Raw genomic sequence first — 15,132 nt, 5'->3', positions numbered from 1 at the left:
GAAAGATTCTGCCACACTATTTGTGGTCTGGTAAACTCAAATGAGAGCAGGTTAGTAGTGAAAGCCCAGCTTTGAGACAATGAAGAACAATCCTATTGTCATTTGGAGTAATCTTTCTTTTGAAATCCCATGCATGGTATAAGTAGTAAAGCACTTCTAAATTTTTGCCATGCTGTGATTCAGTATTAAATGAGTCCTTCGTTCTGTGGTTCCCAGCAGCTTAAAATGTCATGGCTGCTGTGGTCCACTCCACCCTCCTGCTTGGCCCTTGTGTGCCCATATTTTTTTTTTAGAGGCTTGTTAAAATTCTGCTGAACTGCCTCCATGCACTACCAAGCAGAAGACCAATGTTAAGAAAGTAAACAATTTTCTTTGCAGGGTCAGTGAGTTGAATTGGCTCTAGGACCACATCTGGGAGAGGGAGGGAAGACTTTCCTTGTGGTAACACTGAGCTTTTGGATACATTCATTTTTGAGTAACCTCAGCCTTGTATTTAGAGAGTGATAGAGGGGTTATCAGGTTGTACAAAGGAAAGGGTTTACTTGGTCTGCTGTTCAAACACTGGGAAACACATTCATTAGCACTTGAATAAACTTGTCCCCCTGGTTGCTTCCATTTACTCTTCAAACAGTAGTTTTGTGTCAAAGAGCTTCTTCAAGTTCAGATGAGATTCAGCTCTTTGATTCACCTATCTAAGCCTGTGCCACACTGAGGTGTCTGAGATGTTTTGTATTTGCTTCTTGTGCTTTGACCATCAAACTTTACTCTTTCAGACTAGTTCACATGGTACTCTTTTGGGATAACTCTTGTCACGTCTCTTGTAGGAGATGGTCTCTCCCCTGTCAGTGCCCCACATGCGCATTGTTCAGAGCATGAGCTTACAGATTGCAACCACAAAAAATGTGTTGTCATCTGTTGTGGTGAAATTAATTTCTCTCACATGAGAGATGCTGCTGTCTTGACTCTTCTTGACTAGTTGAGGTCAGAAGGTGCTTTCAAAAAACTTTTGTTTAGCCTGCATAGTACTGGCTGTATTGCAGTTTGGGTCTCAGTCTGTCCTGCACTTCAGACCTGGATTATTATTCCAGTGGTGGTGCATGGTATCACTAATTACAGAGTGACTGTGATGTTACTTCTGAGATGGCTGCACTGATGCTTCTGCCAGAGGCTCTCAAGTAGTTTGGGGCTGTGCTAGACAGTAGTGTCACTAAGTGATGGTTACCTCTGTCCTTTCTAGGACCTGAACTTCTGCTGAGATGGGTGATATCCTCATTCAGAAAGTATTTATTCCTCCATGTGATGTAGGAGGAAAGGTGGGATGATCACAGGAAAGGGAGGTCTGCTTAGCAGTTAGTCAGTGAGAATGGTGGCAGCAGGACAGACACTACTGGGATGTGATTTATGTGCCTGCCTGAGGAGCTCAGCATGCTCTCCTTCAGTGTGTAAGGGTTGCTGGGGATGGAGTAGACCAGAGGCAGTTGAAGAATGGGTTTTTTTTCTCAAGCACTTCTCTAGAGACAAGAACATCTGGAATGCTGTTCTCTGTTGTCCTTCATATTAATACGTGCTATCTAATGCCACTTGAAATCTTTAGGAATCTAAGCACTTAGCAGGCTTAAAAATCACTTTCAAGGTATTCTAAGCCAAACAGAAAATGGGAAACCTCTCCAGAACATCAGATGTGCTGGAGCTGTAAAATGACTGTCTCGGATTCCCTCTGCCACAGAAACATCCTGCAATTTCTTTGGGTAGTAAGTTGGGTGCAAATGCTTGTGCTCCACAGGGACATTGGATGGAGAGATGATAACTTAATGAGTGTTTGTCATGGTACTTAACTGCACTGATTTGGTTGGGAACTGTTATTTGGTTCGTGGGAAGAATACTGACTGTTTTTTTTCTTTTTTTTCCCCCCTTTCCTTTTCTATGTTTTAGACATTTACAGCATGGTGTAATTCTCACCTCCGCAAGGCTGGGACACAGATTGAGAACATAGAGGAAGATTTCAGGGATGGTCTTAAACTCATGTTACTTCTGGAAGTCATTTCAGGTGAGAGAGGTTCTGTGTGGTGCTGCCTGTGCAGGGTACTCATTGCAAGGGCTGTAATGCTGCAGTTTTTGCTGGAATGGAAGAACAGCTGCTTCCTGATTTGGAACAAATTTCTCCCTAACAAATATATGTCTCCAGCACTGGCCATTTTGGAATGTACTCCGGAGTTCATGGCCTGTGCAGGCTGCCTATTGCATTCCTGCTCTGGCTTCTTGGCTTTTCTCTGCCTGTCAGGAATGCACAGCCTCCTGTGAAGGTCCAGGCAGTGGCTCTTACTGCTTGGCAGGGCTGATGAAGCAGCTCTGGGAAGTGTGGGAATGCTGCACTAGGAAATCATATCAGAGCCGCATGGCAGTGGGAGTATGATAGAATTTACTGGAAGAAGGGAGTCAAACCAGTAAATCTTCTGTGTCATTCAGTTTCAGCCATGACTCAAGTTTTTCCATTCTAGTTTCAATCTGGGCTCAATGCGCAAACCTTCATGGGGAAAAAACAAATCCCAAAGAAAATCAAAATCCCTCTGAAATAAAAGCAATGGCATGAACAAGTTAGGTCAGATTTGTTTTTATTCCGTGTCACAATTGTCCCACTACTAGACAGATATCTCCCAGGGATTATTTCATGTAAGCATTAATCCCTTTTGATGTGCTCATGAAATAAATACCTTAGTAAAGTGTTGCAGGAGGGATTGAAGGAGGGCAAGACTGTATCAAACTGGGATTGTTCACCCCAGATCACAGGCTTTTGAGCCAGTTACAGCAATCCAGTGAATTCCTGACCTTGGTATATTTTCCAATTAAATGGGCATGATAGTAGCACTTAGACTGCCTTTCCTATGTCGCTTTTCTTTCCTTACCCTCCCCTTTTCCATTTTATGTCAAGATTCTGTCAGTATATTGTCAGTGTTTTTCAAGAAGTTATGAATATAGAATTAAATCTCAGGGAGTTTGCCCATGGCAGTGGTTTGGAGGGCTCCGAGTTTGAAACACTATCAATAATTTGCAGTGTGCACATTGTTTCTGCAGTGCTTGCAAGAAGTGAGGTGGCAGAGTCCTGTATTTTCTGTGTATGTTCCCTCAGAGAGGCAGGTCTGCAGCCTGAACACTGGGGCAGATGGACCCTTGATGGCTTAGCTTCTGATAGCTGGACTGGAGGATAGGGAAGAGAAGGATGTGCAGGAGAAGGCCGATGAGGCTTGATGCTAAAGCAGGGATCTTGTATCTCATGCTGCTTAACTTCCTTGCATCATCTCCCACTCTTCCTCTGCTGTCATCCCACTGGCAAGGCCTGTCAGATCCACCTCTGAGAAGAAGCCAGTGGCTTCCGATTGCACTGGCATGGGCATGGCATGGCTGTGTGCCTGCGGCCTGCTGCTGCGTGGCCAGTGGGCACAGGTGTGGGGGACAGCTGGGGACTGCATCCCACCAGGGGCCCTGGTCCTTCACACACTTAAGACTGAGCATCCTTTCCCTAGAGGCCGCAGAAGCTGGAATGCAGCTCTTCTGAGTACAGTGGCAAAAAAAGAGAAACGTAGCACATGTTTTCCTCATTTCACTTCCAGCATTGCAGTTCCCTTATCCATTGTGAGCCTCACTGCTCATACAGAGACTTCTTCCAGCTGCCAGCTCCTCTAGCAACCCCTTCAGTCCATAGGTGGGGCAGTAGCAGCCCCTTTGGGGAGCAGTGTATTAGGGTCAGGAGTCTCCTGATGTGTGCAAGGCCTCAGTGTATGTTTTTGCCATGGCCACTCATCGTCTGCCAAAATGGTGGGTCTCTGGGTGCTGTTAGCCCTCCAGTTCCAGCTTCTGGCCTTCCTTTCAGCTCCTGGCTCGCACTTCCTCTTCATGTGTTTTGGGGGACTGCAGAGCTGCTGATGGGAATTTGGCATGGGCAGGGTAACTCTGTGTCAGGCTGATCCCCTCTAACCCAGAGTAGGAGGCCATAAGAGCTTTCAGCCGTGAGAGTGCTGGGTCAGCTTGGCTGAGAGCCGTGTGGAGCCGAGTGCCTCCTCCCCCTGGCTGGGATCTGTGGGGGTGAGGGAGCACTACCTCCCTCTGCCCCTGCTGCAGGGGGGCTGCTGCCACTCTGCCATGGCAGGAGGGATGGAGTCTGCACCAGGGAAGCTTCCTGAGACCCTGCAGTGGAAGAGGGACTGCTGCTGTGACTGTGGGAAACCTGTTTCAGGGAGGGAGACCCTCACATGTGTCCTTGGGAACACATTGGTGCCAGGCATCTGGGGCAAGTAGGAGGCAGTTTTCCCACCCAGTGCTGTTTCCCAAAGTATGGGAAGCAGTGATGGTCTGCAAGAGGAGAGTGCTTCAGTTTTACTCAGTGTGGTACCTTCTGGTGGTGAGCTGTGCTGCTGACAGGTCCCTTTTCAGCCCCACAAGAGCCCCTTGTTCCCCAGTCACTGCACAGTAGGGGAAGTTCCATGGACTGTCCTGGGACTTCCTCATTGTGGGTCCTGTCTGATTGGCCTCTGTGGGTGGAAGTAACAGCTGCAGCCCCCCTTAGAAACTGCCCCTAAAGATACACTTTCATTTTTTCACCATATATGTTTCCTTCCCCTGATAAAGCCATTTTAAAAATAATACAAGACTGAAAAAGCTTGAACTTACATTTAGTACTTTTAAAATAAAGTTGTATGGTGCTTTTTTCCCCCTTCAAACAGACTCACTAATTGAAATTTTTCCTAAACAAATTTGCAGGGAACAACTTCTATGGCAGCACATCATTGCATCGTTTGGCTTTTACAGCACAGCCTTGGGCTACTACATGAGAGTCAGAGAATGGAAGCGAGTAGTGGACCATTTTCCTTTTGTCAGCTAGGAGAAGTACTGAGAAGAAAAGCCAGTGATGCCAGTAGCTCAAAGTAGAATATATTTCTAGCAGGCTTCCTTTTAGCAGTCCACATTGTTAATAATGTATGGCATGGAAAGAGATGATGCTTTTTTCTGGAAATCTAAGTCTAATGAAGTCCGAGTCTGAAGGAAATAGTCATTGGATTTTGAAAACAAAAAAAGTTCACAGAGAAAGGATTTGAATCTGAGAGAGGTTTGCAATCACCATTAGTGACTTGAGGATCTCATGGCTGCCAGGGGGAGCAGTCCTGCTGTCCCCAGCCCCAGGGAGAATGTATGGCATGGAAAGAGATGATGCTTTTTTCTGGAAATCTAAGTCTCTAATGGTGTCTGAAGGAAATAGTCACTGGATTTTGAAAGCTAAAAAAGTTCACAGAGAAAGGATTTGAATCTGAGAGAGGTTTGCAATCACCATTAGTGACTTGAGGATCTCATGGCTGCCAGGGGGAGCAGTCCTGCTGTCCCCAGCCCCAGGGAGAGCAGTTCAGGTGCTCTCCACTGCACTGGCATTGCTCATGCGGCCACAAGGTGAATTGGATCAGCTTGCTATTCCTGCCGAAACCTAATCACTTGTCTTTATTTTTCTTTTTGCAAGGCTAGTTTACAGTCACACTGAACTGAAGGAAATGGCTGGGTTTTAGCTGGCTCAACCCATTTGTTGACATTTGGCTGCATAAGACTTAAGTCTTATTGTAAAATTACGCATTAAAATGTCACTGTGAAACTGTCACAAATAACTGTCATAAAAATGCTTCAACTTTTCTTCAGAATGACTAGCATTATCCAAATGGAAAAATAAAGCAGTGTACTGTGACATGTACTTGAGGTTCCATTAAAGCAAAAGAGTTGGGTTTTTCTTTTAATCCTAGGAAGGAGGCAGTACCATAAAGCATCCTTTTACTTAAATTGTCAGATATCAGTGTTTTCTTTTAAAAATGAATCTGGTTTTATCCTTCAGTGTAAGAGGTAATGGCACTAGGTTTACAGTAATCACTGAAACACTTAAAGGATTGTAATTTTCAGACATTTTTCCTTTAGAGGGCATGGTTGTGGAGATACTGTTCTCTTCTCTGTTTTAGCTTTTCCTCACACCTGTGTTAGGAAACAAGCCAAGTACTTTTCTTTCTGACACTTAAACCTCAAATAAAGGGTTTGAGTCAGCTTACATTGATGTAAAAATTCACTTCAAGATATAGCAGGAGACTTTTGGAACTGAATAGGTCAAGTGATTTGCCTAGACTTGCCCATTTGATCTCCTTTTAATTATACCTTTTTAATGTACAAAACCAGCTTGGGTTTTCTTTAGATTGTTTTTGTATTCTGGAGCTTTTGATTTGGAAGTGGATGTTCTCTTCACTTCTCATGTTGTCATATACAGGTGGTTCCTGAAATCCCATCTAATTATATTTCTCTTAGAGGTTTCTTTGGAAAGTCCACCTGTCCAAGCTTTAATTTGCTTACTCTGAGTGTTTGGGTTATTATTAGTAAAAGCAGACTGTAGTTACAACAACCTATCAAGAAGGAGAGCACTGCACTTAATGTACCTCTTTCAAATAAATAAGGTTGGAAAGTGCTTTTCCAAATCTACCAGCTTTATTGCAGTCAGGAGCTGGGTGTTATTCTAAGACTGATTTCTATCAGAGATTGACCTGTTCTTTCCTCAGGGCTAGGCTGCTTCCTTGTTTGTGCCTCAGTATAAACATTTAAAATGCACTTGTGTAAAAGACCTAGTGTAGAGTTAGAAATACATCAGACTTAATGGAAAGAAGTTAATGTGACAGTCCTTACAATTATAAAGCCGCTTTGCCACAGAAGTAATTGTATTTCTTGCTACAGGCAGTTTTGGCCATTCAGTGGAGAGACTAGAGAGGTAGGAGGTCTGAATCTTGGCAGGGGGAAAGAAAAAGCAAGGTACAAGATCACCTTCATACTTGACTGTAGGTAGTTCCAAGGAGAGATTTGCCCGTAAGTTGGGTTTTGCAAATGCTGGAGGACAGCTCCTCACCTGTCTTTGTTGAGGGAAGGGAAGTTTGTGCTCTTTCCAGGCATCGTTATCTGTGGCTAGAGGAGGTTGGTTCTACTGCCTAGCTCAGTGGAGTTTTAACAGATTTTTTTCCTATCTGATGAAAGCCTCCTCTGAAAAGGACAGGTTCTCTGTTACCAACTTACCTGTGGTGCATTAAAAAGATACTTTTCTGTCTGATTCTTTCTGGGGGTGCTTAAACCAGAGTGTGGCTGTCCTGAAAGGATGCAGGGAGATCTCTCTGCCAGGCCGAGCAGTGGGAGCCACACCACAGGAAACATGCACCAGGGATGAGCAGGTTCAGAATTGTTTTTAAATACTATTTTTTTTTTGCCTCTTTTCTTAATAGGAGAACGTCTGGCGAAGCCTGAAAGAGGCAAAATGCGAGTGCACAAAATATCCAATGTGAACAAGGCCTTGGATTTCATTGCCAGCAAAGGAGTCAAGCTAGTATCCATTGGAGCAGAAGGTAAAGGAACCATCTGATTTTTCTGAGCCCAAGCTGTGCTTAGCCCTTGCCTTTCTTTCATAGCAGCATGTCATTTCCCTTTGCACCTCCCTAGCCCCTACTGTGTTCTTGTAGAATAAACAATTGAGTTAAAAATGGGATATAGTAGGCCTTTACTCTGAATTTAAATCCTGCCTTCACACCAAGCTGCCAAACATGATTTCCGTTTGGGATTATTGGTCATGTCATCCTGCTTTTCTCATGGCTCTCGTGAATTAAGGAAAACTTTCAGCAATAGCAGAAACAAATTAATTGAGATATTTCTCAAATGAAGAAAACTCTGAATTGAAGCATAGCAGCTATTCATATTTAGCTTATTTCAGAGCTGCTGGAGAGGATCTATTGCTGGAAGGCATTGCATGGGTCAAAACCAAGTGCAGTCCCCAACATAGGACAGGGACCCCAGAGGTTCCAAATTTTCATGGCTTCCAGGCTTCTGGTTGTGCACCCTGCCTAGCTGGATGCTCTGACTGGAAGCCTTGTATCACTGTGTAGAGACCAGTGTGGGCAGCACCTGGATGCCCTCGAGAGTTTGCAGATCATGCAGGAAGCAGGCAGGTGTGTAGGATTTTTATCTTTTTAGCAGACGTAGTGGGTGTTTTACAGATATGTAAAGTCCCAAGTCCCAGAAGGGCTTACAGGTTTTTGCAACACTTTTCTCTGTTCTGGATCTGTTTGTAAGTCCTTCCTATGGATTCAGGTTGTCATTGTTGCTGTGGAGACACTCTGCTTCTGAGATATTTCTAGGTTTGTCTTTGACCATGGAAAATGAGGGAGGTTTGTTATCTCCACCTTGCAGATGGAAATACTTGGTTTCTCTAGGGAAACTCATGACACAGCCAGGAAATGAGTCCATGATACAGTTCTGGATGTGTATTCCTTCTTTGGGAGAGTCCTGGGGCTACAGGGCTGAGCTCTGCCTGTTCTCAGCTCATGAGGTCAGTGCAGCCTTGGCATGATGTCCCCATGCAAGCATTTTTCAAGCATTCTCTTGGGGCATCTCCAAGACCTGTACCCATCCTATGGTTCATTTGTTCCATGTCAGATCAGGCAGATTACCTCAGCCACTGCAGGTGCTTATATTTGCCTTACCAAAACCTTTACCTCAGCATACTGCTTTAGCTCCATGGAGAATTCGGAATAACTTAGAACTATGTCAGGGACATTGCAGATGCCTCTTCACTGTGTTTGGTATTGAAGAGCAAAATGCAAGAGGTCAGTAGCTGAATTACACTGATATTTTGCATGCAAAACTTTCCTTCAAATTTCTCAGCTTTTTCAGCAGTGGTTGAGGCTATTGTTGGCTATGAATACTGTTTATGGAACACAAATACACATCTAAGGTCATTTTGTGCCCTTACAAAAAGACTGATGCATCCAGTGTCTGATACAATAGTCATATCTGTATAGGACCCTTTTCTGAGCAGAAAACTGGAAGCTGGATCTGGACCTAGAGATGTTCTACCGTAAGATAGCTCCTCTTTTCCAGAGTATAGGTAACTCTATCTTTCTTTCTTCCTAAATTCCCCCTTTTTTTCTCTTCTGATTCTGTTCTCTCTGGGGCTAGTTTCTTCTCCTCTTCTTCTGAGGGATTTATTTTTTTTTATCTCTGCTATTTTCCAGAGTATAGGTAACTCTATCTTTCTTCCTAAATTCCCCCTTTTTTTCCCTTCTGATTCTGTTCTCTCTGGTGCTAGTTTCTTCTCCTCTTTTTCTGAGGGGTTTATTTTTTTATCTCTCTTCCTGAGTCAGCTGTGACTGCATCTCACAGCACTTAGAAGTCATTTGCAAGTCAAATGATCTGTGACCAAAGATCACCAGGACCCACTTATTCAGTATGGACTCAAAGCAGTTACCCTGTTCAGAAATAGGCTGTGAAGTGCCATTTTGTGACAGAAGTATGATCCATATCAATCTGAATAGTGATCTTGAACTCCCCTGCCAAATGTTTCCTGGCTTTCCTTTGTCCTAGTGCCTGTGCAGCTACATGGACAATGCATATAATAGTGATCTTGAACTCCCCTGCCAAATGTTTCCTTTGTCCTGGTGGCTGTGCAGCTACATGGACAATACATATGGCTTTCTTTAAACTACCAAAGGTGGCACAGCACTGCAGTTTAGTCTAAGGTTTGCTTTGATTTTTGTACAGAGTGCTTTGGCCCTGTGCTGTGATGCCAGCTCAGGCTGTGTGAGTGTGGTCACAGCATGGACGTGCCTGCCCCAGTGCCTGCCCGCGCACACATGCCAAGCCCAGCCACTCTGCTTGTCACCAAGGAACATAACCTGCTGCAGGGACTTCTGCCTGTCTGTCAGGTGCTTGGTGGGCAGTAAACTGCACATCAGCTATAAAAATGGAATTTACTTTGGACAGCACAGAAGTTTGTTCTGTCTATGACAGGGATTATGAACCTTTGTGAAGCATGAATTTTAGGGACTTGCTTTGAGACTTTTAAAAGGCATCATGCAGTGGCAAGGTAGAGGTCACAACCAATGAGCTGGTAATAATTCTGCACCAAGACAATGAGCTGTAGATGCCTTGGTCAGGTTGGACTGATATGGAAGGTTTTCTAAGGAGCTTTTCTCCCAGAGAAGAAACCACCATGCAGCAGCAGTGTGGTGGTACTGGCTGAGGGAGCACACTCCTTACCTCGGTGGCTTGTTTCATCTCTGGGTGTCTGCTGGGCAGCAAGGTCCTGTGTGAAGGGTCTGCAGTCCAGCTGTAGTTCTCTGTACATATTGGCCATCAATGTCCTGGTTTCTTGAGGGGTTTTGTTTTGCTTTGTTTTAATCTAAACATTTTGTTAGCCAGAGTCCATAAAATCAAAATATGTTGTGGCATTCAACAGATCTGTGTAAATCTGGATCAAGGAAGACTCTAGCCAAATGGTTTTCATCTGCTTTTAAATCTCACTGTCATCTGACACCTCAAGAGCCTTCTTTTGCTGTAATGGATTCCATATTCATGTCAAATGCTCCTGGGACTTAACAGGCTCAATAGGTCAAGTATGTCACCCTGGGACTGGTTTATTTTTACCTGAAATCTGCATAGAAAGTTTCTGTTTTCTTAAACAGATAACTTTGGATGAACTGACCCCTATTCTCACCTGCACAAGTAAAAGGAGAAATAAAGCTTAGGGATTTCAATGATTGCAGAAGTCCCATCTGAGTAAAACACCTACTGAAGCACCAGGCAGTGCAAGCATACATTTATTTCACTATTTTAAAAAAGGGGAAAATAGGGTCTCCCTATGTCAGTGGGTGAAGCATAGCATTTTATTTGTCCCTATGTCCTGTCCCCTGTGTTAGGGACTTGAGGGTTACACCCTCACTAACAATGCCATCTATCTGTCCTAAATCTGACAGGACCATCAGGAGCAGATGCTTTCTGAAGACAGGGGCGTGGGTAGTTGTCGTGCTGAATTCGGCTTTTGTTTGACAAACAGAATGCAGAGCAGCCTTTATGTTGTCACCATTGTTGTTCCAGGTCTCCAATTCCCAGACCATAATGCTGTCCTGCCAGTTGTTCATGCCCTGCAGCTTCTTCTCTCCATGGGGTAACCAAAGGCTCTGGTCTCATGGGCAGCTCAGAAGTATCTAGGAGGGGATAACAGTTTCTGTGTTGTTGATTCTAACTATCCATGGCAGGAAAGGAAGCTTAATAATTCTTGCATTTTTCAAAATGAGTTCACGCATTTAAAAGAGGTGGTGGCATTTCAAAAGGCACATCTCTGTGACCAACCAGTACTGTAGTTCTTGCCTACTTGTTACTTGGTGCAATGATAGGAGCTGTGTGGAAGCATATTCACTGGTGCAAATTTCCTTCTAGTGGATGCAGATGCTTCACCAGCTTTAGCCAGCAATTGATCAACCCTCAAGCTGAATGTAAATCACATTGATAACATGTGCTTACTGCTGCTGTTCCTTCAACAGCTGCTGGTGTGAAGTGCACACAGTGCTTGCAGAGGCCCTGCCTAGAAAGAGCACTTGGAAAGCAGAGTCAGGCTTTTAGAAAATACTGTCTGATTACAAGCCTTTTTATACGTGAACTGCTCTCACATTACTGAGTCTTCCTTATATCAGCAGGGACCAAGCATACTGTCTTTAATTAAACATTAGATTTTTCTGGCTTTGTAGTGTTGCATTCAACTTTTTAACAATTCCTGTGGAGTTTCTTTTTCTTCATCACCAGAAAGCAGAAAGCTTCACGCAAACCTGTTTTGCAAGCATGTTTTTTGCTTTTGTTTCTTGGCCTGTTCTACTTTACTAGAAGGAGACTGGCAGATGCAGGGTTGTCAGTTCTGAAGGAAAAGGGGATTGGCAGCAGGGAATATGGGATGGAAAACCAAGTGAGTGAGGGCCAAAGAGCATAGAGTCTTCTGATCAGGCTGGTTCAATTTGTAACCAGGTTTCCAGGAGAAGATTTTTAGCACTAGAAGTGAAAAATGCTTACCTGCTTCTAATAAATAATAACCATTTTGTCAAGTCTATTTCAAAGAGCAACGACAACAACAACGAAAAAAAAAAAGGACAGAGGATTCTGTAGCTTGTTGAATGTGTATCCTGGGATGGATCACTCACTAAAATCACTGACATCAGTATCTGCTTGGTACATGGTGGTACTGTATAAAGTAAAATGGCATGTAGAGATGAAGTAGTAGAAATATTCTGGATTTCCTCCACAACAGCTTTGTTTTGGTGCACTGCTAAAGAATAGTCAGGTATGGGAACAGGGAGCACATCTTTCTTTTTAAATGGGTTGTGCTGTGAAGAGGACTGGGAAAGAAGGGATGCTTCCACCTTAATTCCACCAGCTGACTTCATAAAACCAGAATTTTAGAATGTGACCAGAACCAGAACTGCTGAGTTCTTGTGCGATGTTAGTCACTGCTAAAGAATAGTCAGGTATGGGAACAGGGAGCACATCTTTCTTTTTAAATGGGTTGTGCTGTGAAGAGGACTGGGAAAGAAGGGATGCTTCCACCTTAATTCCACCAGCTGACTTCATAAAACCAGAATTTTTGAATGTGACCAGAACATACTGCTGAGTTCTTGTGCGATGTTAGCGACTTTACACTGTTGGTTTTACATAAGTGTCTGGACCTTTATTTCCAATTTAAATCCACGGAGCAGTAATATTAATTACCTGTTTCAGCTCACTGATTGATTTATTACTATTCATGAAGCATTTTCAGCATTCAAGTATTGTCATCTGATTTTAATCAAGGCCATTAAAGAGCTCAATTTAGTTTCAAGTCTTAAATATATCCTAGAAGAGTCCTGCCAACTGTTGGGTGTTTTACAAGCACTGAGTTTTTTAATTTCTGGAGATCTCTGTGAATATCAATCATGTTAACAAAATAAGCTGAAAATACAGATTCATTCTTGTATATTTTAGCTGCAGTATCTCAGGTATTTGTAAAAATAGTGAGGCTTCTCCTTTAAATTGATTGCACTGCTTTATTGGAGGGATGAAGAATGCAGAAAGTACAGAACTGAGTACACTTGCCATTGCATGACATTTTCTTGCATCAGCCTAGCAGACAACCCCCTGACCTCAAAATGTCTGTAAAAAATTAATTTGTGTGAAAATCGTCAACAGACAAACACAGTTCTTTCATGCCAGCAAAAGTAACTGTAGTTTTTTTGTACTGAACTGAAAAGTTGTTGACTGTTTAATTCTGGGCAAAGAATTAAGTAAGAGATCTTCGTGTACTCTGAAGTTTAGAAAAGAGCAGAGACACAGTTTTACTGCAGTAGAACAAGGTAGCATGTCTTGTTTTCTGTCTTTTGCATCTGTAAATCACTAATTCAGATGTATGTCAAAAGACAGTAGAGCTTATAATTCTGATTTACACTGGAAGTTGCATGACATGTATCTCAAAATCACAAGTTTTCAGGAATTTGGACGCGATTTCTGAATATCTGGTTTTGGGGTGTGTGCTGCTGGTCTGTTGGTTTTGAATACAATGAGGTTCACATTTTGAAATTTTTTCATAAGAAGAAAAGCATTTTTTAACAGCTTAAAAGGAAAGATTTAAATATTGTTACTTTTGCTGGTGCTATCCAGACAGGTGTCAATTGCCTATACTGCAAATTGTGCTTGCCTCACAGTTCCTGCTGGGCAGGAACACAATTCCTGCTGGGCAGCTTTATGAAAGAAGTGGTATGGAGGTGTCTACAGTAATACAAAAATGGTTTCTGACAGTCTTCTTGGGACTGGAATTATTCTACCTCCAAACATTTTCTTACTGAAAATACTCTTGTAACTTGTCATTTATTTGTGAAAGATCCTGCCGTACAGAGACCTGTCAGAGAATGAGTAGGAGAAAACAGCTCAGCTGGTTTCACTATCCAAAAATGTGAAGGCTGTAAATTCTGTAACTCTGTGTGTGTGTGTGTCTATATATATATATATATATCTGTGGAATTTTTGTAGATGATGAGGATCAGTACTTGAGACCCATCTGCTGAGTGTTTGGCTCTAGTCCATACGTGGTGGAAGCTTCTTTCTGGGTTAGCGTTGCCCCAAGCACCAGTTGTTCTTAGGACCTTGATCCTTCATCCTAAACAGATCATACCTCACATATGCAAGCAGTTGCCTTGTAAAACCTCCAAGTTGTTGACCCTTGCTGATTTATATTGTGGAATCTAATGAGCAGTAAAGCACAGGCTGCTCACAGTCATGGTTTATGTTATGTTCTGTGCTGACTGGTCAGCATGAGTCCTTGCTTCCTCTTCCAGCAGGCTGCATGGACTTTGAGAAATACTCTGTTGTGTCTTTTGGCATTTACATGACTGAAAGAAGTCCTGTATTGGAAGTCTGATGTATTTAGGCTTGTTTGAAATTAAAATGTTTATGGTGTATGGTTTTCTTGGTGATATCTTGTTCACAGGACAAAACCAGCTGTCAGAGCTCATCTGCTCTGGGAATTGTCTCTGGTTCTTCTGGTGTATTTATGCTGGGGCAGTTCTGTAGGTGGCTGGGAGTAGATATGGGATAAGAGAAGGAAGGCTTTCCCTTTTCTCTCTTTGGCTTCTCTGACTTCTAAGTAGTAGTAATTATACCTGAGGAAGGTGCTTTTAGGTCCATGTGGGGAATTACACTGATCTAAATTAGTGCTTATTCCCAATCTTTGGGATCGTCTGTGTCTGTTTTGCTCTCAGTACTGTACTACAAAAGTCTGATTATGGGGTACTGTACCTATCAGCAGAGCATCTGGGAAGGCAGGGAAAAACAGTTTTTAGCAGGAGTTCCATTTCTCCCATCTGCAAAAGGAAGTGTTCCCCAATGCTCCTGTTTTACAAGGATTTGCAGTTGCAACTTTGTCTATTTCTTCTCTTTATTTTTTTTTCCCCCCATAGAAATCGTGGATGGCAATGTTAAAATGACCCTTGGAATGATCTGGACCATCATCCTTCGTTTTGCCATTCAGGATATCTCAGTTGAAGGTAAATTTTAGTTGTTTTCTGCCACTGTTCAGTAATGGACAACTGGAGTAACTAAATGGCTTTGCCACTTAAATGGCCCAAAATGTCCTCTTAAGTGAGTCACTGAAGATTCCTTGGAAGTTGCCTTTCCCAAGTTGCCCTGACAGCTCATGAGCATTTATGGCCAAGCTCAAGCACACTGAGATGAGTTTTTCAGATGCTTCTCTTACAAGAGATTTCAAGGGTAGCTCAAAAGGATGACTAA

At 43.0% G+C, this 15,132-nt stretch overlaps 1 protein-coding gene across 5 annotated transcripts in view; it reads left to right on the top strand.

The window, feature by feature from the left end:
• The window catches only part of ACTN1 (actinin alpha 1), an 87,057-nt gene that overhangs the window by 38,503 nt on the left and 33,422 nt on the right, over positions 1-15,132 (top strand). For all 5 annotated transcript variants that reach the window (XM_039705105.1, XM_039705109.1, XM_039705104.1 and 2 more), the window contains exons 2-4: positions 1,933-2,047; positions 7,281-7,400; positions 14,802-14,888. In XM_039705105.1, the coding sequence (XP_039561039.1) occupies positions 1,933-2,047; positions 7,281-7,400; positions 14,802-14,888 (322 nt within the window). The remainder of the gene's footprint in view (positions 1-1,932; positions 2,048-7,280; positions 7,401-14,801; positions 14,889-15,132) is intronic.

The sequence above is a fragment of the Passer montanus genome, unplaced genomic scaffold, assembly GCF_014805655.1.
Source record: "Passer montanus isolate IOZ18808 unplaced genomic scaffold, ASM1480565v1 scaffold18, whole genome shotgun sequence".
Taxonomy (NCBI): domain Eukaryota; kingdom Metazoa; phylum Chordata; class Aves; order Passeriformes; family Passeridae; genus Passer; species Passer montanus.
The sequence above is the reverse complement of the archived record's forward strand: the minus strand, read 5'-3'. Positions and strand labels throughout refer to the sequence as shown.